Below are 22,396 nucleotides of genomic sequence, written 5' to 3'. Positions count from 1 at the left end.
TGCCTGTTGGGAAATAGGATTTGGCTTAAAGGGGTATTGATGGCTCATCATCTGGCTGCAGTTGCACACGTGTCGCCTCGTTGCAAGTCCACGTGGATGTGGCACTTGCTCGCGCTCGCTCGTCGCTCGCTCGCGCTCACACTTGCGCGTGTAAAGTGTGTGTAAGTGTGGGCGGAAGGTGGGGTGGGGTTGTGTGGAGGGGGGCCGGGGGGGCGGGGTGGGGGGGGGGCAGCGTGCGTGTGTTCGCGGAAGGGCGGCCGTGCCATTCGTTAGAGGCTCCATTAGCTTGAGCAGAATTAATGGAGCAGCTCTGTGCTACCAGTAATTCAGAACCACAAAGCATTCCACCACGGCAGCGCAGGAGATCCGCGGCTCATTAATTAGAGTTCATTTGTAAATCTCTTCCCTGCTTTAGTAATAGAATTACTAATGTAACAATTCTCTTTTGATTATTTGATAATTGAGTTTGATTTTCTCTGCACCCTGTAACCATTAAGTGATGGCCATGTGGGGTGGAAATAGGCGTGGAATGTTAAACGAGCTCAGGCCGGGTCGCCCCTTAAATGTTTAATGGAGAAGTTTTCTTCGCATTTAATATGCGATGAGGTTTTTTTTGTAATCTACGCCAAAAGAATCATTATAATAATGCGCGCGCGTGAGAAAATGCGCCGATATTGCTTAGTGGTTGAGATCAGCGTCGCTGATGCGCGTGATCCTGGTTAACACTGAAACGTGGGCCGCCTGATCCATCTCTCCGTGCCCCCCATCTCCATCCCTACCCGATGTAAAGCATTAGATAAAAAAAAATTGCATTGGTTATTATAAACCGCCGAAATGATGAAGCATTAGTCTGCCAAGCGCCGTTCGCATTAATAAGAACATCGTCCTCAAAGCCGAGGTGGCCGTTTTCTCTTTTTCGCCATCGCAGCACATGTGATCTACAGGCTCGGGTCCATTTGGCGGAACCTATAAATACGTACGGTCGTCAGGGCCACTAAGTGGGACCCGAATATTAAAATTTGATGCATCTGGTGTTGGAGGCTACCTTGTTAATTTGAGCGCGCGTTAATCCATGCGCGCCCAGTGTTTTGCCATTAACGGGTGGGAAAAATTGCGTATAAATATTTCAGGATTCATTTCCCCCCTGATGAAATAAATCCGATCGGTGGGGGCGGCACATTCCTGCGGAAACCGGCGAATCAACTACAGTTAATTTATTTCCGGATTGATGGGCCCCTTCTGTTTCTCCGTCCGTCCAACCATCGGCGCGCTTGCGTCTTCATTAAAAGTTGCGCCTCGTTTCGGGTGAGGGAGGATCGACGTTCGGTCACGGGTTAGTTAGATTCGAGCCCCCCATTAGCGATACGTTGGGGTGTACTCTTTCAATCATTTTCTTTATCGTCGTTTTAAAAGTACTCTGGACAAGGTGCCATCCGTCGCCAGATCGGTGACTTGCCATATTGTATGTCGCAAAATCAAGCCATCTCATTGCTCAATGGCCATTCATTTATCGTGGGTGGCTGACGTGATATGATATTTTTAGAAAATTGGGAAATTTTCCAGTAATGCGATAATTCGTCGCTTTTCATAACAGGCTGATATGGAAAACGTACACGGTCTGTGCGTGGATGTCTATGTTAGAACAATGTCCAGCGTGTTTGGACATGTATATCATGTACTCACCTATTTAAACATATTGTCCCTCAAAAACAAAGTTTTAAAGGTTTAAAAATTAAAAAAGTGACACCACATCGCGTGGCGTAGTGTGTTTGGCATGGGTCCCGGTGCAAGGAATGAAATTGGGCCCCCGGTCCAATTGTCCCTCCTATTCTTAACCTCAGTCCCGTTGTGCCCTGGTGCAGTAGCACCGCCTGCACACTCGACATCCACACCACTGACAATGTATATCCCGAATACCACGCTCACACAAGCGTAAACTTGGAGAACACCCGAAACATTCACCGCACAATTTCGCGAATAGCCGGGCCGTTCTTGGGGGCGGATATTTGCATCGTCGGGGCCGCGAGTCAGGGCGACAGCTTTATATCTAGCAGAGGATCGATCTTGGCCCAGCGACGATGACGGCGATGACGACCGAGCCAAGAAGACGAGCCCTGGCAATTTAGCCCCAAGTTTCGGGGCTGGGAACGGCATGCCGAATTCATTAGAAAGTAGTAATTGTCATTTTAGGCCCATCGTGAAATGGTTTGGAGGCGAGTGCATGGATTCCATCACGGTTGTTTGATGTGCTGCTCTGGCCGCTCCGACTGCGAGCGTTTGAAGCCACGGCGCAGCCTCGTCCGTGCAGGTGGCCTGCTCTGAGAGTTTTCCGTCTCTCACCCTCTGGAGTCCTGGAGCCCAGGCCGAGAGAGAGCAGATGCTGCCATCCTGGGCGTAGGAAGATGTTTGATCCGCTTCTCAGACGGCTCGAGTTATATCATCTCGCCGGCTCAAAACAAGTTTCGTAATCGCTCGCAAACACCGCTCCTAGCCATCTGTTGGGAGTTTCTCCACGCTCCCCGCCCCACCACTCGCTCACACCGGCGGTGGAAAGTTGTTTAAATTTGGTCTCACTGCGCAACCACCGCCACCCGCCACCTTTAACATTCGTCGAGAGACGAGTTTATTTTATTCTAAAAAATAAAAAAACCAGCATGAAGTTGTATTGCCCTGATCAACAAATAGTGTGCGGCGTGTATCCGGCTCGTGAAACTTTTATTCGGTGTGCCCTCGTGTATTTGAATCGCTGATATTGTGTTTTACAGATGCTAAGCGCTGGGCACCTATATGTTTGACACACTCAATAATAATTCCCCCAAAAAATGTGTTTTACCGGATTTTGCACTGGGTATTTTTAAAATAATAATTATATTATAATCATGTAGGGAAAAAGGAGCACTATTGACCCAGTGGTCTAAGTTCAATTCCCAGCCTCGGCTAACATGAGGTGGGGAATGATGTCTGAACCAGTGCCGGCTTCCTGTGCAGCCAGTGAAACCACCTTCACCGTCCCACGCCGACCAGTATGATGAAGTATGGTCAAACAGCCCCCCACCTAACCCACACCTCATGTTGAGGGTGGAGGTGTGGGGGGGGGAGAGCTTTCAATCAAGCAGTGGGTAGACAAAGGTCAGCAAAATTACCACGAATTCCGTCAGAGCAACAACAACGACAGCATGGCAGGGTTATTGGGCAAATATTATCTGTCGATACATTTTGTCGATGTGACCTATTAGTCCGAAACGTGACGGGGGGTGGCGGGGTGGGTAATTTTTAGTGCTTAGCACAACGTTGTTGCAGAGGGTCCTTCTTTTCGCTGAGCCAGCACACACATTGAGCCCATATCCTGTGGGCTCCGTAAAGCCTAAAGCCCCACCGAAAGCCCTTCCATGTTGTTTCTGGATTCGGGATTGGTTACACTGTACATTATCAGCTTACTCATTCATGCACAAGCGCCCATGCTTAACCTTCTGTGGAGCGGCTAATTTTGCACAGTCGGACGAACTGCACTGTACGACGATCAGCCCCAGCCTCCTCCGTCCGCCGTTTCACGGAAGCCGTTGTGGGTTTTTTTCTCTCTCTCTCCACATTTCATCGTCGTATCGCAGTCCGCCGGGGGTATTTTAATTCCGAGACGTTCCACGTCCCCATTCCTCGGCGATTTGGGGAGAAATGTCATTGAGCAAGTTCTCTCTCTCTCTCTCTCTGTGTTTTTTCGTTGGCTGTGGCAGCGCTGTTGGCGTGTGTTGCATTCTGTTCGTGAGCCGAGTTCTCGCTCTCTCTCTCTCCACGATTTCGTACAGTTCAGCTTGGCATTTGCATTCCTCTCGCCCGGTCTCAAAATAAATTTTTTGTGTGGCTGACGTAATTAACGTTAATCACAGAGCCCCACTCGCGTGCCGTGCGGACGTGGCTCTGCCGCTCATCAATGCGCACGAGAAGCCCGCATGCCCTTTGTGTCGCTACGCTGTCGTGCTTCAAGACATAACGTACAGTGTGTGTAGGTGCGTGTATATATACGGGGGTGCTCGCTAACGGCACTTGCCCCAAAAGTCCACTGAGGCTACACAGGAGATCTTTACCTTTCTTTGTGTTCGTGTCAAAAAAGTGCGGAGCGGTGAGCCAAACCCGCGACTCCAGTTCGATTCTCGGTCACGGCCAATGACAGTGGGGAATATTTGAACGGGTTCTGGGCCTCAACCCTAAATGAGTACCTGTTGGAGTGTGTAATATCAGCACTGGGGAGACAAAGACGGCCGGGCGTGGTGCTGGCCACCCACCTCTTTGTGTGCCATGTCGGCTTTCATAGGTACTCGCTGACAGCGCATGTCCCAACAGTCTGTTCAGGCTTTACGAGGGAGCATCCAGGGGGTACTTGTCTCCCGTGTACAGCCATTAGCCAGTGGTGGAAATTCCACATTCCTATGGCAGAGGGTGAGTCAAAGGATAGGACAACCGCTGTCGTGGCTAGCCAGCAGAGCAAGCGGCTCGCAATTGGAAAGTTTCAAGTTCAAATCCCGGTTCAGTCGTGACAGAGGCCATCATCAATCTGGGGTCAATAAAATCAGTTGCGGTGTGAATGCATGCACACACGTGGTTAATATATTGGAGAGGCGGTGCAGTGGTTAGCCGGCTGCCTTATGAACTCGCCGACCCAGGTTTGATTCTCAGCCACCGCTAACAGCGGTGAGGCAGCTGAACCATTTGTGGGTCTCCCCGGGATGTAATGCAGCGTACACGTGCTGTTCTATTTTTATTTTACCAGGTAAGGCGACCTGGCCACAAATGATAGGTCAACGAAGTGGATTATTATCACGTGGAAATTCATAGCAGCCAAATACTCTTAAACGCATGTTTATAAAATGTGGAGAGAAAAACCGGAGGATCCGGAGAAATATCAGCACGACCATGGGGAGAACATGCAAATTCCAAATATACAGGCGTCAGAGTCAGGATCGAACCCACGACCTCCTGTAGACCAAGCGAGGTAGTTAACATCTCACCACCACTAGTGCGTGTTCAGGTACACATCAGGATATCTTACGCGAGCGGCGCTGCGGTGGTCAGTGCACCACGATACCAACTCAGTGACCTGGGCTTGATTCCCAGCCACGGCTAACGCCAGTGACGGGTAACGTCCGAACTAGTCCTGGGCCTCAGCGAGTGCCTGGTGAGGATCATAAACATCGGCAATAACAGGCCGTCGGCCGTGGCCTTTGGCCACACCACCTCCTCGAGAATCACCCCAGCCTTAATAGGCGCTCTCTTGCACCACTTGCCCCAACACCCCTATGAGCCGCCATACACGGCGGGGGGGATTTTATTTTTGTCACCATAAATTTTTCATCGTAGATACGCTTTGTATGATTTTAAATATTCGGTTGCAACTTTTTTTTCATACAATCCTTCGCCTTGGTAGAGACAGGTTCGTTTACATTTTTAATGCGGCATTACAAACCCATTTTTGGTCGTCGTCGCCACCTCTCCGGCCACCGCATGTGCTCTGAAGAAGGGCCATTGCCCGAAACGTCGCCCATTCCATTCATTTCCTTTTAAGGCCACGACGGTGTTGTCGTCGAACGTGTTGACTATTTAATTTTTTTGTTGGATTGCCCAGACAGAATATCACCTTCTACCCGCCCCCCGCCGCCCCCCCTCCCCCCCACATCGTCCAAGTCAAAACGAGGTTACGTCCGTGCGAGGAATAAATAACGACGGAGAGAGACATCCGTAGGGTTTAACGATTGCCGCTCCCCCCCCCCCGACAACTCTCGTAGCGCGCGATTGCGGGTTGCTCGGTTGGGGGGGGGAGGGGGGTGCACCTCGTGCCAAATTGTAGCTCAGGGGTTAAAATGTGCAAAGTGAAGTCTGGCCAGAAGGACACTGTGTGCCTGACAACACGGCTGCCAAGGCATGTTCCTCTCCTCGTGGTCGTCTGTGAAGTCACGCGATCAAGTGCGTGAGCTCATGCGGAATTTTGAAGGGTTGCAATTTCGCGCGGGGGCTCTTTGGCGGCGAATAACCAAGCGCAATTTGACGAAAATGTGTTTCGGGCATTCCGTCATTGCGCAATCTTCTCGCGAGATAAAGAGGAGGTTGCGCCCACCCCCCCCTGCCCCCCCCTCTGCCCCCCCCCCTGCCCCCCCTCATGTACAGCAGACGACCTGGGAGGACGTGACGTCGTTACATCGCGGCCCTTCGATTTTAATTTTTGCAATACGGCGAACATATTCCGCTGTCGTTTGGCCTCTCTATACTTGTGCGTGCGCGTGTGTGTGTCTCTCCAGAATCGACGCGTTTGACACAAAGCAAATGCTGCTAAGTTAATCACGATTCAAATATGTTCATTGGAAGAACTGAAATTATGCAAACCTTTAAAACCCATTTTTTGTTTACCTTTTCTTATTAAAACAGATAAATGTCATTTGAAACACAAAACGTGTGCTAGGAAATGCCCTGGAAGACATGGACAATATTTTCTTTGCTTTGTCAACATAACTACTTCAAAATGTCATTTGGTGCCAAAGTTTGCATAGTCGTGTAATGTAAAGGTTAGCGTTCAGAAAATACTGGTGTGGGGAAAGGGGAAAAAATATATATAAATTATTTCTGGAACATTTATTGTGTGCCACCATCGGCCTGTATTTCCACTGCTCCAAATTTAGTGATAAACGAAAGAAAGAAAACGTTTATATTATTGTTATTTCAGGTTTCCAGAAAAATGCGTTCATATCAAGTCCAAAGCATCCTCTCGCGAAAGAGAAGTGTGGCCTTTTTATGTATTTGTAGGCTTGCATTCGTCACGTTTTGTCTTGGTCAGGGCTGAATTTTTCACTGGATATTTGCTGGGTCACTGATAGACGAGGGTGAGTGTCACGTGACTCGAAGCCACAGTGAGAGGTTTACTGGATGTGGTGTTGCAGGTGTGGAAATATTTTCAAGGTCACTGGAAGACTCGGGTAGTGTCACGTGACCAGTAGCCACAGATAGAGAGGCATGCTGGATGCGGTGTGCCGGGTGCGTGAAATACTTTCCAGGGCGAAACTAAACCCCTTTGTCTTGAGTGGACGCAGACGCGTCCGGCTCGCGGTGTCCCCCCCACTCCCCTCTGTAAAGCCAGCGCGTTAATTTGTGCCGGGCTTTGAGGGTCTCTCACCACTCGAGGAGCGTGCGTGGTTTTTTTTTCTTCTTCTTTCTACCGAGGGTGTTATTGGGCCCCGAGTGCGGTGCCGAGCACCTCGCGCCTCCCTGCCCTCTGTCATCTGGTTCCCATCTTCGCGTCGGCAGAAAACACACGCCCAGGAGGACAAAAAATTTGCTCCGAGAAATGTCGAGACGCTGTACGCCGTAATCCTTATCCTCAAAGCACATCACCTCCAATTAAGTGGATTACTCTGTGTTCCATTTGAAATTGATCCGTTGACGGGTAAAAAAGAAAAAAACTTCGACCCACGTTACTTCTTTATTTATTTACGCGTTATTTCGTTTAACTTTTATGAAAGTAAAAAAAATGTTACCGCTGTTTTCAAAGGCTTCATAACTTTCTCTATGGGGCGTCGGCTTTATGAGTTTACCCTGGAAATTATAGAGATGGTGTGGCGGTGCATTGGTTAGCACGCTGAGCTGCGAACATAGGGATTCCTGGCCACAGCTAACATCAGTGGCAGGTGATAACCTGGCCCAGTCCTGGATGCCATCTAACCCTTCACCACCTTGCACTGGCCAGTGTGGTGAAGTATGGTCACACAACCGCCACGGCTGATGCAGGCATGGGGAGGCCTTCATCCACGAGTCGATTGGCAAGGGACCATAAATAATTATTTGAATAAAAATGACAAATGATCTTTACAAATGGCATCGCTGGGCTGCACAAATGTGCCGCTCTCTCTCAGGTATAGCAACTGCACCCACAACTTCAGCGACGGCCGAGGCTGTGACGCAAAGTATTGTCGGACACACTGCGTCTTCTTCCTCTATTCCCTTTGGCCGTTGCCATTGGGGGCATGACCGTTCCTCCACCGATATCTCCCCACCGCGCTCTCTCCACTTCTCTCCGCTTCTCTCTGACGTCGCTGCATCGTTCAGCTGAGACGGCTTCCGTCCCGTCCAGTTTGCCAGCGGGCCACCGCTCACCCTGGTGTCTGAATTATTGGCCCATATCGTTGAATAAAAAAAACATTGCTCGTGATGAATTATCAAAACACTCTTATGGAATTTCGCTTCATCAAGGAGACTTCGGCTGCCACTGAAGCTCCCAGCCTTTTCAAAGGATCCGTAACCTTCTCTGTGGGGCTCCGGGTCTACAGGTTTACATCGGAAATTAAAGGGACGGAGGCGGTGGCATATTGGCTCGCGCACTGCCGACCTGAATTCGATTCCCTGCCACAGCTGACATCAGTAGCCCCGCTGGGAAATGCCCTCGGCGAGGCCACAGCAGCGAAGCGAAAACGCTTCACCGCGTGTCTCAATAACTCAACTTTACACGGGTTGTTGCCATGCACTTATGTCCATATGGCGGCGGTGGCAGCGGCATCAGCGGTGGCGATACCTTATTTCCATGTGGCCCTCTCCGCCGTGGCAGCCAACACGGCCCAGGTTTCCCAAAAAGCTCACCCATGTGTCCGGCCAGCGAACGGCGGCATGTGGTTTTGGACTGCCACGGCGTTCGCCCGGCTCGCATGTGGTGCACTGCCCTCGCGTCTCTGGGCAGGCTGCAGGCATGTGGCCGGGGTAATTGCTCCCACTGAACGCTGTTTGGCCGTCTGAATGGAGTGGGAGGCGCTGCGGTTAGGCCGGCGGGGTGGGCCGGTGGTGGGGGGGTGCAGGAGGGGCTCTGTGGCATGCGGGGAAGGCGGTGGGGAGGAGGAGTAGGAGGGCAGCGTGAGTGGTTCTCACAGTCGTCTCATTTTTTTTGGCTCGGCCAGTTGGGTGCTAATTAACCTCACCTCCTTTAAAAAAAAGGGGGGGGAGAGGGGAGGGGGGCCCTCTCAGTAAAAAAAATCCCACTAACTTAAAACTTTCCGTACCTCTCGCAAGTATTGCGGCTGTAAAACTTTCATCGGCTACGCGGGACCTTTCACTGCTCACTTTATACGCAAGCCCTTTTTTTAGCTGCTCGCTTGATAAGCAGCCGCAGGATAATGAAATGTGTGCGGTAAACAATGACGGTTGTGATCTGAGATAACCGTCTCACTTTTATGTCGCTGTTGCTTGCCGTAGGTGTTCACGGTTGTGCCGCACAGCTCTCCCGACGTGTTGTTCGGCGCGATGTCCGACGTTTCGCTGCACGTGTTGGGACCTTTATTCAGAAACCGGAACTAGGCAAACTGAATTATTCTGCTCCCGGAGAAACTCTCAGGCCACGGAGCAAAACGTCGGACATTGTATGGAACAACAGCATGTGGTTAAAACACAGATGCTATTATGTTGTCTTCCAGTTTCCCCTTCATTCCTGAGCTTCTGGTTTATTTTTTAATTCACATTTTTTAAAAATTGCAACCAGCCCTGTGTTGTGAGAAGTTGTGGAGTTTTTTTGGCAGGTACAGAGGCTCGTGTGAAATACTATGTTTTGTGAGCCGGGCATTTGGATGTTATAAAGTACTGGCTTGTTTATTATTCATAAAAGTGGTGCAAAGTGCCTGGAAAGTTTCAAAAGCAAGTGAGCAAAAATCAGTGAAAATATTTACCATTTTATTATGCGTTTGAAATATCGTTCTTTAGAGGTAGGACGTGTTTAATAAATAAAGCCTAATTTTATTATTTTGCCCCGAGGTGCCCACTGACCACATGCACGCGCAAACTATAACGTCTGTTGGAGAAGCAGGCTTGCTTCGTTCATTAATTGCCTTCTTTTATGCGATATATAAACACGCCAATGTGTTTTTCTGCACGTGTTTGCTTGCACAACCACCGCGGGTTCACGGTCTAAGCTCGAGCAGCACCGCAGTGTCGATCCTCGATGCTTGATGTCAGCAACCAGATGGCCTTCTGGGTAATGGCGCTCGCTGCTCTGTCAGTTTGCCGGGGTTTGATGTTGCGCATCAACGAAAACACTTCAGAGCCCGGGGCCTCGTTTGTAAAAGAAGGAAGCCGATTGCTAAGTCTTTTAAACAACTCCCAAATAGCTTTTATCACTTAAATAATAATGGAAACTGCGGAGGCACAGTGGATTGCCCACTGCACTGTGAACCTCCGATAAGCTGAGTTTAATTTCTGGCCATGGCTAATGTCGGTGGCGAGTGATTTGTAAACTTTCAGCAACCCACACCGACCAGCATAGTGAAGTATGGCGAATGAAACCCGAAGGTCCGCACGGTGTGAGGAAGACACTCATCCAGCAGTGGAGAGACAACACGGCCATACACGTACCTAGTATGCCAGTATAACGTTAAATACGTTCCAGCCATTCTCAGTCCGCTTTTAGAAGTAGGCTTTGCTATGTGGCTATGGAGGGGTGTTTTTTCTGACCATACTTCACTACATTTGTAAGTTTGAGTTAGTGGAGGGGTTGCGGTTGGGCGGGGGAGGGTGGGTTAGGATGGGTTTTGAAATCACCTGCCACTGATGTTAACCGCGGCCGTGAATCAAACTCGGCTCGCCGGGTAACGAATCGGCACGCTCTGTTTACGTGACAAATTGGCTGTGTCGGGTGGTGGCGGGTTTAATTTACGCGATCTAACCCAAAAAAACCTGTATCATACAGAGCTCTTCTTCACAGATCTCCAGTATTTTAAATCACACCCTCGCCATTCGGTTTCTCAACAACTGCGTCGATTGACCATGACAGTCGATGCGATTGCTTGCCTGCCTGTTCGCCGACGTGCTCCTTCCATCATTCGTTCGTTCATTCGTTCCTTCCTCCCCTTTATCTGTAAACGGCGCAGATGGCCCCGAACCCGTCGCTGTGGAACCGGGACCACGATGACGTCCTCTCCACGCACTCCGGCGGAACTCCGGGCCCCTCGAGCGGCGGCCTCGCCTCGCAGAGCGGCGACAACAGCAGCGAGCAAGGTGAGGCGCGCTGGCACGCGCACGGCACGCACCCGCGGATTCACTCCTCGTTTCTAAACTTAATATATAACAAAACGTACACCAGGTAAGGCCCACTGAGCTATGTATGGAGGTGCAGAGGGGATGCCGCTCGTTGTAGAGCTGTTTTATCAGAAGCAACCTGACCATCGAAAACGAAGTGGCTTATTGCGTGGGATTTTCTAGCAGCCAAATGTTGGAAACATTTCTAAACGTGGAAGGAAATACCGGAGGACCCGGAGAAAAACCCACGCGACCGCAGGGAGAGAGAACACGCATGCTCCAGATATACAGGCGTCAGGGTCGGGATCGAACCCGTGACCTCTTGTATATCAGGCAAGGTGGTTAACATCTCGCCACCGTGGCGCCCCTACTTGATACACTCTCCACAACGCTGCTCTGCTGCCTTGGAGTGAGCCCCCCAGGTCAGGTACTTCCACCTGATCGTGGCATAACCTTCGCGGTTACAATTTCTTTAAACGTGGCCACAATACCCAGTGAGTTGCGTGATGATAATTTGCTCTTAATTGCTGTGTAAATGCATCGGTACAACCAAAGTGTTGCGAAGTTAGGTGAGTACCAATTTCTGCTCTGGCTCACGAACGATAGCGATCATCGGTGTAAGGCTCTGTCTGATCACGAGGTAATAATCCCATATTATTGTACCCTACATTTCTCGAATCCCATGAGAGTGTCTTTGGGAACGTTGGGGGAAATGAAGACAGAATATGACTAGACGGACGTGGCGTGCAAACCTACTCCCACAGCAGCTTTCCAGACCGTTCCGACTGAAATAAAGCATTGGGACTACTTGTCGACATCACTTTAATATTTGCTGGATTTTAAGAGGCACAATTTTTTCATCTCGGTGTTTTTTAAAAAGCAACAGTAGCGGCTGCTTTCTTATATTCCCTTAGTTGTGCTTTGTCTGTGTTTGTGTGCGCGGGCATGTGTGCGTGCGTGTGAGGGAAAGGTAGTGTACTGATTAGTGCGCTGTGCTACGAACCTGGCGACCTGAGTTCGATTCCCGCTCATGGCAAACGCCTGTGACGATTATCTGATCTGGTCCTGGGCCTCCCCTTGGTCGACTCAGCCTTAAATGAGTACCCGGTGCGGTGTGTAAGCATCGCCACTAGGAAGACAAAGGTGGCCGGGCGTGGTACTGGCCACCCACCCCCTCGTGCACCGTGCCGGCCTTAATAGGTGCTCGCTAACAGTTATTTAAGGCTATACAGGGGATATTTGTTTTTGTGTGTCCGCGTGTGTGCTTGCGTTTGTGTGTGACCAGATCTGTTTTACCTTGTTGAGGCCGGGCACAAGTTGTCACTTTCCTGGCGTGACGCGGCCGGTCAGCCGCACGCTGCACTGTGTACACGTTTAGGTTTAATTCCTGTCGATCGACTGCTGGGTGAGGGCGTCCACACACCAGGCGGGGTCGTGGGGGTCATTTGACTACATTTCACCGTGCTGGTCGCTGCGGGTTGGCGATGGCGGGGAAGTAGAGATGTGGGAGCTTAGAAGTGCAGTGCAACATTGGATTTTTAAGGGTGATTAGTTGTTTTTTATCATCATAATCGTCGTCGTCGTCCTCGTCCGTAATATATCGCAATGCCTGTCGAAGGCCTCGGCAAGCCGTCGCCATCTCTCACGGTCATGTGATGTAACAACACGCCTCGCTCCTGCACGCCAGCTGATTCCATCGCCCCATCTCCACAGGGGGTAGGGGGTGTTGGAGGCATAAACCTGGGAATTTTCCCTCCTTTGGCTGTCACTCCATCGTTAGTCTCGACCTCCGGGCCTACCATCGTCCGTGATCCTCCGGTGCAACGGTCTCACGAGCACCTGAGCGCACACTCTGATTCCATCGATCAATACCATCGGCGGGAAGGCCTCCGGGACGCGTTCCGTCCACCTTTGGCCGCCACTCCGTTTGTTGTTTTCACGGCGCCTTTCGGCCTCCTGGCCACCGCCGTGTCCCACCCGCGAGGGCTGCCCTGCTGCTGCGGCCGGCTCGAGGCGGCTCGTTTAGTGTACGTACGTTGCACTTGTTTCGCGCCGCAGACAGCCGACCGTGCTAATCGGAGGTGTGGAGGAAGGACAACAAACTAAACAGAACAAGAAGTAGCTAATCCCCGATCACACGTTACATTCCACCACCCCCCCCCCCCCCCAAAAAAAAAAAAGATAATATTGCAACAAAGAAGAAATTTGACACCTTAACAAAAGACACCTAAAAAAATGCCAAATTACAGCAGTGGAGGAGGGGGGGGCGGTGCGGTGCGTGGGTAGGAGGAGGGCGGTATTAAACGTTTCGGAAGTTGCAATGCAGTCAGAACCGTCTTTATTTTTTAACTGCGACAATTCACTCCGGATGGTTATTGCAGAGCAAGAAGGGGTCAAACATTTGTCCTGTTCCAGGTTACATCCCCCCGTCGTATTTTTATTGTTTTAAAGTTGCCATCGGGTTTGTGGAGGCAGCCCCCCAGCGGCGCACAGCGAGCGCACCGCCAGGCCCGGCAAGGTGACACGCTCGCCGCTCCTCGCTCCTCACAGATGCTGCCCGACGCCGGGGGAATTTTCGGCGGCTAAAAATATCGCCGTGGCTCGTCTTTTTTTGCCGGACGATGTCAGGACGAGAATCTGGTGGAAGCACGTTTGATTTTTTTTTGTTGTTGCTGCCTCTACGTGGCGAGCGCCCGTGCGTTGATTTTTTTACCGGCAATGCCACGAAACTAAAGTTTGCCCCTTTTTTTGCATAAAGTTAGGGAGGGCTAAGATGTGGGAGATTTTGTTAAATGGTGATAACTTGATTGTAGACTCTTAATTTTTTATTTTTTAAGTCGCACCTTGCAATTGTGAGATGCGGCTTGCAATTCGACATTATCAGTCGTTTGCTAAATCGGTGGATTAAATGCTCACGATCTTGCATTGGTCATATTTGTCACTTGTAAAGGATTGACATTGAGATAAATGAATTTTATGTGTGATGATATTGGGCTGAAGAGATGGAGCTTCATGAAGGCTGCACTGTGACGTTTTGTTCTGCCGATGTGCCCCTCACACAGGCAGGGTATATTTGTTTGCACCTTTGTGTGTGGCTGTGTATGTGTGTGTGAATGGGTGCGGGTGTGTGTGTCTGTGTGTGCACTTGTGGGGAGCGGTGGTGCAGTGGTTAGGGCACCGTGCTATAAACCTGGCGACCCGAGTTCGATTCCCGCTCACGGCCAATACCAGTCATGAATATCTGGGCCTCTCCTAGGTCTACTCAGCCTGAAATGAGTACCCAGCTGCGGTGTGTAAACATCACCACTGGGGAGACAAAGGCGGTCGGGCGTGGTGCTGGCCACCCACCCCCTGCTCGCTAACAGCACTTGGCCCAACAGTTTGATCTGGCTATAGGGGGGAACATTGTCTTTGTTTTTTGTATGTGTGGGTGGGTGGGTGTGCGCACTTGTGTGTGGACTTGCCCCAGTAGAAAGGCTAAATGGGAGTCTGGTGTCTGTGTGTGAGAGAGTATGACTGCGTGGGTGTGTGTCCACGTGTGTGCGTATTTGCATTTGCACAATGGTTTGCTCCGCTGCGCTATGAACCCGGCGACATGCGTTTCATTCCAAGCCACTGCTCATGTCGGTGGCAGGTGCTGTCTGAACCCACCTGGGCCTTCCCTAGGTTGACTTGGCCTTAAATAAGTACCTAGTGCGGTGTGTAAATATCAGAACTGGGGAGATAAAGGCAGCCCGGGTGTGGTCCTGGTCGCACGGCCTCGTCATGCGAATAGCATTTGCCCTCTGCAGCCTGCGTGGCATTTCAGGGGGGATCTTTGCCTTTGTATTGATAGGTGGCCTAGTGGCGGTGGCAGACTGGAGTTGGCATGGGCCCTGGTGAACGAAAATTAAATGGGCCCCCTCCCACCTCCCTGCCCGCCTTCCCTCCTTTCCGTAGCCCTAGCGCCTGGTCTCCTGCGGGCCCCGGTGCAGTCGCACCGCCTGCGCTCTTGACAGCTCCACCACGGGTTGGTGGCGTGCGCGTCTCGGCCGGCGTTCGTGCCGCCACTGGCCTCGTCTCTCTGGGGGGGGACGGCGGCACGAACCGCACCGTCGCGTCTGTTGTTTTACGTGCGTGGAGAAATATAGAAGTCGATCGACATTCAAGCTACCTTTGTCGCGTTACGTCTCGCGCGATAATATAGTTCACGACCCCACGAGTGGCCGCCGCGGTGAGCCGGCGTTATTTATTTATATACCCTCTCGGTGAGTGGCCGCAACGCCTCTTACAGATGTCGTGCGGCTCACCAGAGGTCTATTGTGGCTCGCGTGTCGGGGTTAATGTTGTTCTGGGAGCTGCGTGCGCGCGCGTGCGTGTATCGCAGTGCGGAGCGGCAGTGCGGCGCTGCACCACGAACCCGACGACCCGAGTTCTATTGCTACTCGCGGCCAACATTGATGACGATTACATGGACCGCTCCTGGTCCTCCCCTAGGTCGACTCAGCCTCAAATTAGTACCTGGTGCAGGGTGTAAACATCACCACTGGGGAGACAGGCGGCCGGGCGTGGTGTTGGCCACCCACCCTCTCGTGTGCTGTGCCGGCCTTCAAAGGTGCTCCTCGCTAACAGCACTTGCCCCAACAGTCTGTTACAGGCTATACGGGGGATCTTTGTACTTCGTCACAGGCCCAAATCCAAAAACGCAGAATTGCTCACGACTAAATGATGTAGCAAAAGATAGCGATTTCTTCCTTATAGAGATTCAACGTCTCTTACAAAAGAGGTGTGTATTCATATCTATGTTGTTATCTCAGCAGGCTCTCTCCCATATCTAAATAAAGGAACTTACATTTCTATACTTTTTTTTTAACACGACCAAACCACCCCGAATGCACTCGATCTCATGAGATTCTCGGAAGCTAAGCAGCGTAGCGTGCCTGGGAATGCCACGTGTTGTTGCTTTGCGCTTGCGAGGGGGCATGGAGATGGTAGCAAGAGCATTACATCGCATCCATGTGTGTGGAGCTGCGAGTGTCGTAAGCGTGGGAGGCTTTCTCAGAGTCCTCTCTACTCGCCTGTCATCCGAAGCCGCACGTACGGCGCGAAAGAAGTCCAGCATACATACGTGCATACAAGGCAAGCCTCCCCATTCACGCTTTTAGGCAAAACGTCCCCAATGTGGCAGGACCCGCCAGAAGGGAACAAAAAAAGAGCCTTGAGACTCGGCGAGGCTGTCCTGGCTAAATACACGGCCGCGTCGTTCACGAGCAGGGCGCAGTCAAGTGTCGGCGTCGTGAGAACGCACGCCTCGCATTCTAAAGTTCAAGCCCGGTCGGGGTCAATTCGACCGAATCATCGTCATGGATCATAAGACCATCATGGCTCACACGCACATTGTACAGCCACGCCACACCACGCTGGTCGTGGCGGGGTAAATTTGACGGTGCCGCGCCACGCTGGCCAACGCTGCTGGTTGTGGAAGGATGGAAGCAAAGGTGTGGGAGCATAGGAGAGGTACAGTGCAACAACGGGTTCCGTAGCTGCCAGTCAAGAGCCGCCTCCTTCAGTCTCCCAGCGGCCGGGTAAATATTCATCGAGAAATTAAGCCCCGGCTGAGACGACCGAAAGCGGAGAGGGCTCGGGCGAAACGGACAAAGCCGGTGGAAGAGAGGACCTTTCATTATTTGCCGCTGTTGACCCGATGCTCTGCGCCTGCCCCAGTGTGAAAGGAACAGTTTGGTTTAATGTTAAGCGTGACTCTTTGGGGTCGGGGGTGCCATGGAGGGTGCGATGGTGTGTGGGGGAGGGGGTGAGAACCAAAATTTGTTTAAATTTTTTTCCAACCGTAAATAACTTTCTTTATTGAATCTTTATATATAAGTTGTTGCTTTTGATTGTGAACATTTTTTTTGAAATAATTTTGCACTACTCAACAATTGCATTGTGTTGGAGGCAAATGTATATATATATTTTTTAAACAAACCCAACTACTCGCCACGCGGTTGATTTCATTTCAGACTTAATTGCTGACGAATCATTTCCGCTACAGTGCAGTGAAATAACAAACGGTCGGATTTTATAAATTCCCTTCCGTTGTTGGCCGAAGAGAATACATTTCACAGGCCCAGGAAGTATGCGTATTAAAATTAGAACAAAAACATTTCCCAAATATTTTTTTTTTACATTACACCGAAATTTCTCCGCGGTCCGAATATTTTTTGATAGGCTTCGAGATTTAAAGAAAAACAATTCGGGAGCAGAAACTCCCAAAGCTTCTCCGCATCTCCACCCCCCCCCCCTCCGAGTTCACCTTGCTGTACTCAGCAAAAAAAAAGCTCCCCTCTGTGTTAAATTAGTCGGCAATCAGATATCGCCCGGGTCTGCGCACGCCGGCGATCGGCTCTGGTATGGAATCTTTGCATTACTAAGCCAAATTCAGGAACATCGGGAAAATCGCCTGGGGCCTTGTAACCAAAGCCATCATTATCCAAGCGAAGCCCCGCTTGTTTGAGCCGAGTGCTGGGGCTGTGGGGGTTGGGAGAGACGAAGGGGGGTGGGGGGAGGGATACAGAGCAGCCCCTCTGCAGTGACCCAGCGAATTTGGAGGCGGCGGGGGGGGGGGGTGCAAGCCCGCTGAATATTTTTTCCCCCCGTCAATTAATTAGCTTCCACATTACGCACGGCGCTCATTAATTCAACGGGCCAGGAGTCTGCGGCCAGGGCGTAAAATGTATCGCATCGGAGCCGACGACGTTGCCAGCACGCGCGTTTTCTTTCTGCGTTTGCCAAACGCCGGTCCGTGTCGGCGTGGGCGCACATGAGAGCACATGAGAGCAATGCTCGCGGCTTGCTCGCGCTGACACAAAATTATTTCCGTCAGCGCGCGCGCTCGACGCGGTTTACCTGCGCCGCCGCTCCTTTTTAAGTAAAGAAACGGTGGCAGCTTTTGTGGCCCTCAGGAACGTGTGTTTTTTTTTTATTCCTGTTGTTGTGTTGCATTTGTCGGTCTTCGCGTTATGAATGCCGTCGTGGGCTACGGTTGTGCCAGCTGTGCGGGCCCTCCGGGGAGGAGAGCGGGCGGGCGGGCGGGGGGGAGATATCGATGGATGTTGTGCGTACAAATGTACGTCGCGGTGCACCATTTGAACCCTCTCGTCAATTCTGGGGACGACGTTATGTTACGTTTTGTGTTGTTGTTGTTCGCTCTTCTTCCCCGGTGTGGCCGCGGGTGGCTCCCGGGCAGGAAGAAATTGCTCGGCGACCGACGTCTCTGCCGCTATATCCCCAGTGCCATTGTCTGATCGCGTGGCCCTTCTAAGGCGCGCGCGTTATTTTTTATTTTTTTCCCGAGCTATTTTCTACAAATTGTCCTGGTTTAACAACGTGCGCGGTGCCGCCGGGGGCCTGCGTGGGCGGTGCTTACGAGACTCGTGAAGCTCTCTTGCCTCTGGGCCATCTCGCCAGACTGAGTGGCAGCCCATGTTTACTGTACGGCAAATACAGTGGCCGCCGCTTCCGAAACGCCACGGAGTGAGAGAGACTGCACAGCTTTCGAAAAATTCACCCCCGTGCCGTCATTAGCGTTTTCAGACGTACATTATTCGAAAGGTCCGAACGCCGCCTTGCATTTGTTAAGAATGCATTGCGAATGCGAGAAATGGATCATTTCCATATCGCTGCGTTTTTAACCACATTTTTTTTGCGTTCACGTGGTTGTGGTGCGTGAACGCCGGACGGAGAGGATTGCTTTTACCAAATTCTTGATCCGTCATATTTTGCGCGGCACTGTCGGCGTGAAAATGAACGTCTGCGTTGAGGCGTACGGCTCGTCGCGTCGTGTTCGCAGGGGAATAGCGGCGGTTCTATTAGCGGGAGCCTTATTCTGCGTTAGTTCTGCACATTTTCATGGTCGGAGCAAAAACCAAAAAAAAAACATGGCTGGTATTTTTTTTCTTTCACCATTAACCGCTGATGTGATGTGTCAGATAATGATCGCATCTATTTGGCACCATTTGCAGTGTAAATATTTAAATGTCGGGAGTATTACTGGTTTGCTGAGATATATTTACAGCTTTCAGCGTGGCTAATTAGTGGGCGCATTGTGGCGGCCGTGAAGTTCTTCTTGCAGGAGGGCACGGGGCGGGCGGGGTGGTGGATGCAATAAAGCACTTGGCAGGCTCGTCTGCACACAAATAATAATTTCCCGCAAACTGATCTTAAGTGTTTGCGACGTTTGTGCGACAGTGGCGCGCCAAGAGAGCGAGCGATTGAGCGAGCACGCGGCTCTCTCTCTTTCTCGGTGCTGTGGGCCGGTCGCAGGGCCCCCTCGGTTTTCCCCGTGAGCTGTGAACGCGTGTCCCGGTGGCTTGTAGGAATCAGACGATTGCAAGGAAGTAGTGGCCCCGCGTTTAATTATTCACCGCTGCCGTTGCAGTTGAATCTCTCTCCGCGGCCCGACGTTTTCTTTTTTTTTTACTTGAAGCTTTCGTGAATGCAGGAATTCATATGCTTTGGGTCTTTCGGTAAAGTCATGTAGATAGGTTAAAAAAATATTAGTAGTTTTTTTTTTACCTATCTACGTGACTTTACCAAAAGACCCAAATAATGTTTTCTTTTTTGTTGTTTGCCCCATCCGCTGCTGCCGGGGCAATCCGGTGCGCGTTATTACATAACGTAGACGAGGGTTGATGAAGGCGGCAGGCGACGTGCGGATTAAAACGCGCACCACCGGCTTCACGTCGCGATATTCCGCGGCTTGGTGGGTAATTGAATCGCCGTCGTTATTATCGTCGGTTGAGCACCTGTTTCACGTGCAAATGCGTTTTTTTTTTTTACGAAGGTTCACGAAGGAAGATCTAGGGGTAAATAAAAAGATGAACAGCTGTGCGCTGCAATATAGGTCTCGCCTAGAAAACTAAGGCGGACCAATGTAGAGAAATTCAATCATTCAATAATGCAACAGCGTCAAACATATTTCAAACAATACAATACATGTAGCTCAAGTGCTCACGAATAAGAATATAATACCGTACGATCAAACACAGGAGTGTAGAATTAATCAAATAGGGTTGGAATACTGTCATGGACAATTGCACTACAACATATAATTCAGATAAAATCAAATAAAAACATTTTAGCAATATTCGTCCTGAAAGCATTGTCCAACACTTTTGTTGCGCTGCTGTGAGATTTGAATCCGTGGCGGTATTGTTAATTCAATGGACTTTTTTTTACGGGCACGGTACACAAAGTAAATCGAGGAGTTGCGTTTTATAGGTGGCAGCGAAACGTGGCGACGTGGCTGAAGTTCGCAGCGGTTCCACATTTTATCTCGTCAAGAAAGAAACGCTTTTTTTTCCCGTTCGCCTTTTGACGCTGTACTCTGGTCTGACACTGGTGAGACTGGACCCTAAAGAAGGCTGTCTCTGGTGTAGACCAATCATCTTCAAAGACAATGTATACATTATCAGAGCATATTTTGTTTGCATGCTCACCACAAGTCCTTTGTGACTTGATTCCTTGCAAGAGGAATCTATTTGGTGTTTGAACATCATAGCACCTTTTTTTTTATTGCCAGAAAGGGTAAAACGTCGTCTTGGTTTTTTTCATGCTTTCTTTTCTACGGGGCGGGTAAAAAAGACGAATCCCTTGCTTGTCGCGCGCACATCAGATTACCGCAGCTGTATTAGGCACACGCACGAAACGTGGAATCCGTTCGACTCTGGTTGGACGCGTTTGAGTCAATGTCGTAACTCTCGCGCGTCACACCAACGAGTCCTTGAGCTTTTTGTATCTGGGTTGCCGTTTCTAAAAATATTAATATAGATATCAACTTTGCATCCTTGACACTCCAACGTGAAGCAGTTTGTGAAACGCCTGCCTTAATGAAAGCAAACAGCTCTGTTAATTACGTATGCAAATGCGATGCATTTTAATGGGTTTAATGTAGCGCTCGACCGGATTATGTCCAGGAGTGTTCGCGTTTGAGTGCTCGATACTAGAGATGGGGGTTGGGGGCGGGTGGAGAGGGGGAGGCTTAAGCTTTGGAACACAAACATTAGCAGGCAGGATCAGCTTACCTTTAGGCAGGACCCTATCTCTGATACTGGGGCACCTGGTCCACTATTCTGCCCAGGGCAGGAAGGAAGACCACAGTGAAACCCTGTATGGCCTCTCGTCAATAAGTTAAGTGATGTTTACTGCAACCGTCCGCTGCCGTGCACCGCACGATACGCCGGCTCGCGCAGATCAGGGAAAGCGCGCGGGCGGGCAGGTTAGGGTCGTCGTGTCGGCTGTGCAGGAAAAGGGAGAGAGGTGGGCCCTGTCTGGACAGGGGCACATCGTGGCGAGAGCGGATTGGCAGCCTGCGGTCTGAAACGAACCACGGGGGGAGTGGGGGAGCGAAGTTGCGGCCAAAGTAAGGGGAGGTGATGGGAGAGCACGGCCGGTGTGAGGAGGTGGAGCGACGAAATCAGCTGGTGGGTGTGCAGGCTCTGGGTGGCAGGATGGTGAGAGATGGCTGTGGATTGGTGGTGGTGGCTGGCAGGGGGCCGCTTCATCCAGCATTGGATTGACCGTGGATTGTGTGATGACGTCGGCGATATAAGTTACGGTGTAGAAACGGGCAGGTTAGCAAATAAATAATTAAATTCACCCGATGATTATAAGTGATGTGCTAATAGCACTCTGGGTTATTGTGTTTTTCAGTTAAGCGAGATTACCACTCTTAAATTTATGAAATTACAAAACCGCACGACCCAGGGTGGGTGGATGTGGGGGGCAAAACAAACTGTAATTCACTCGGACCGATTGAATCTTAAAAAAAATGGACGGTGATAATTTAGCTCCGACAGGCTCATCCCGTGCGAGGAGCACGCGGCATCGCCGTGGCGCGCAACGCAATCGCCTCCCCTGGCTCCGCTCGATTCCTCCGTGAACTCCGGGTGAACTGGGAATAAACAAACGTTCTCGAGAATACTCCGGCACAAACAATGGGGGTCTCCAAAAAATAATCAAAGAGGGTCGCCTGATTAGCGAGCGGACGGCGATCAATCCTGCCGCCGATCGAGTGCCCTGGGATGGATGGAGGAGGGGAGGAGGAGGTGGGCAATGGGGAAGTATGACTCGGGGGTGGGGGGGGGGTGGGGTGAGGGGGGAGTTGGGAGATCGAGACGGGAGAGAGAATAAGCCGAGTGACAGAGGAGCGATGTTTTTCGGAATTTATTGAGATTTAGAATTTACTCTGCTTACTTTAGTACGGTGCAAATATCGACGTGCAAACGAGTCGCTTAGAAGTTCTGCAACTTAGGAAACCTCAAAGTAAAAATTCAAATATCGTTTAAAAAAATAAACACATCGTCAGCCATGGTTAATCCACTGCTGG

General features: G+C 50.7%; 1 protein-coding gene across 2 annotated transcripts in view; it reads left to right on the top strand.

Annotated features, from left to right (window-relative positions):
• Positions 1-22,396, top strand: part of LOC133341471 (homeobox protein Meis1-like) — an 86,557-nt gene that overhangs the window by 10,251 nt on the left and 53,910 nt on the right. For both annotated transcript variants that reach the window (XM_061550135.1, XM_061550134.1), the window contains exon 7: positions 10,884-11,010. In XM_061550135.1, coding sequence (XP_061406119.1) covers positions 10,884-11,010 — 127 coding nt within the window. The remainder of the gene's footprint in view (positions 1-10,883; positions 11,011-22,396) is intronic.

This window comes from Lethenteron reissneri, chromosome 11 (assembly GCF_015708825.2).
Source record: "Lethenteron reissneri isolate LAM-NWPU_2019-01 chromosome 11, ASM1570882v1, whole genome shotgun sequence".
Lineage (NCBI taxonomy): Eukaryota > Metazoa > Chordata > Hyperoartia > Petromyzontiformes > Petromyzontidae > Lethenteron > Lethenteron reissneri.
This window is presented reverse-complemented; position numbering and strand designations above follow the sequence as displayed.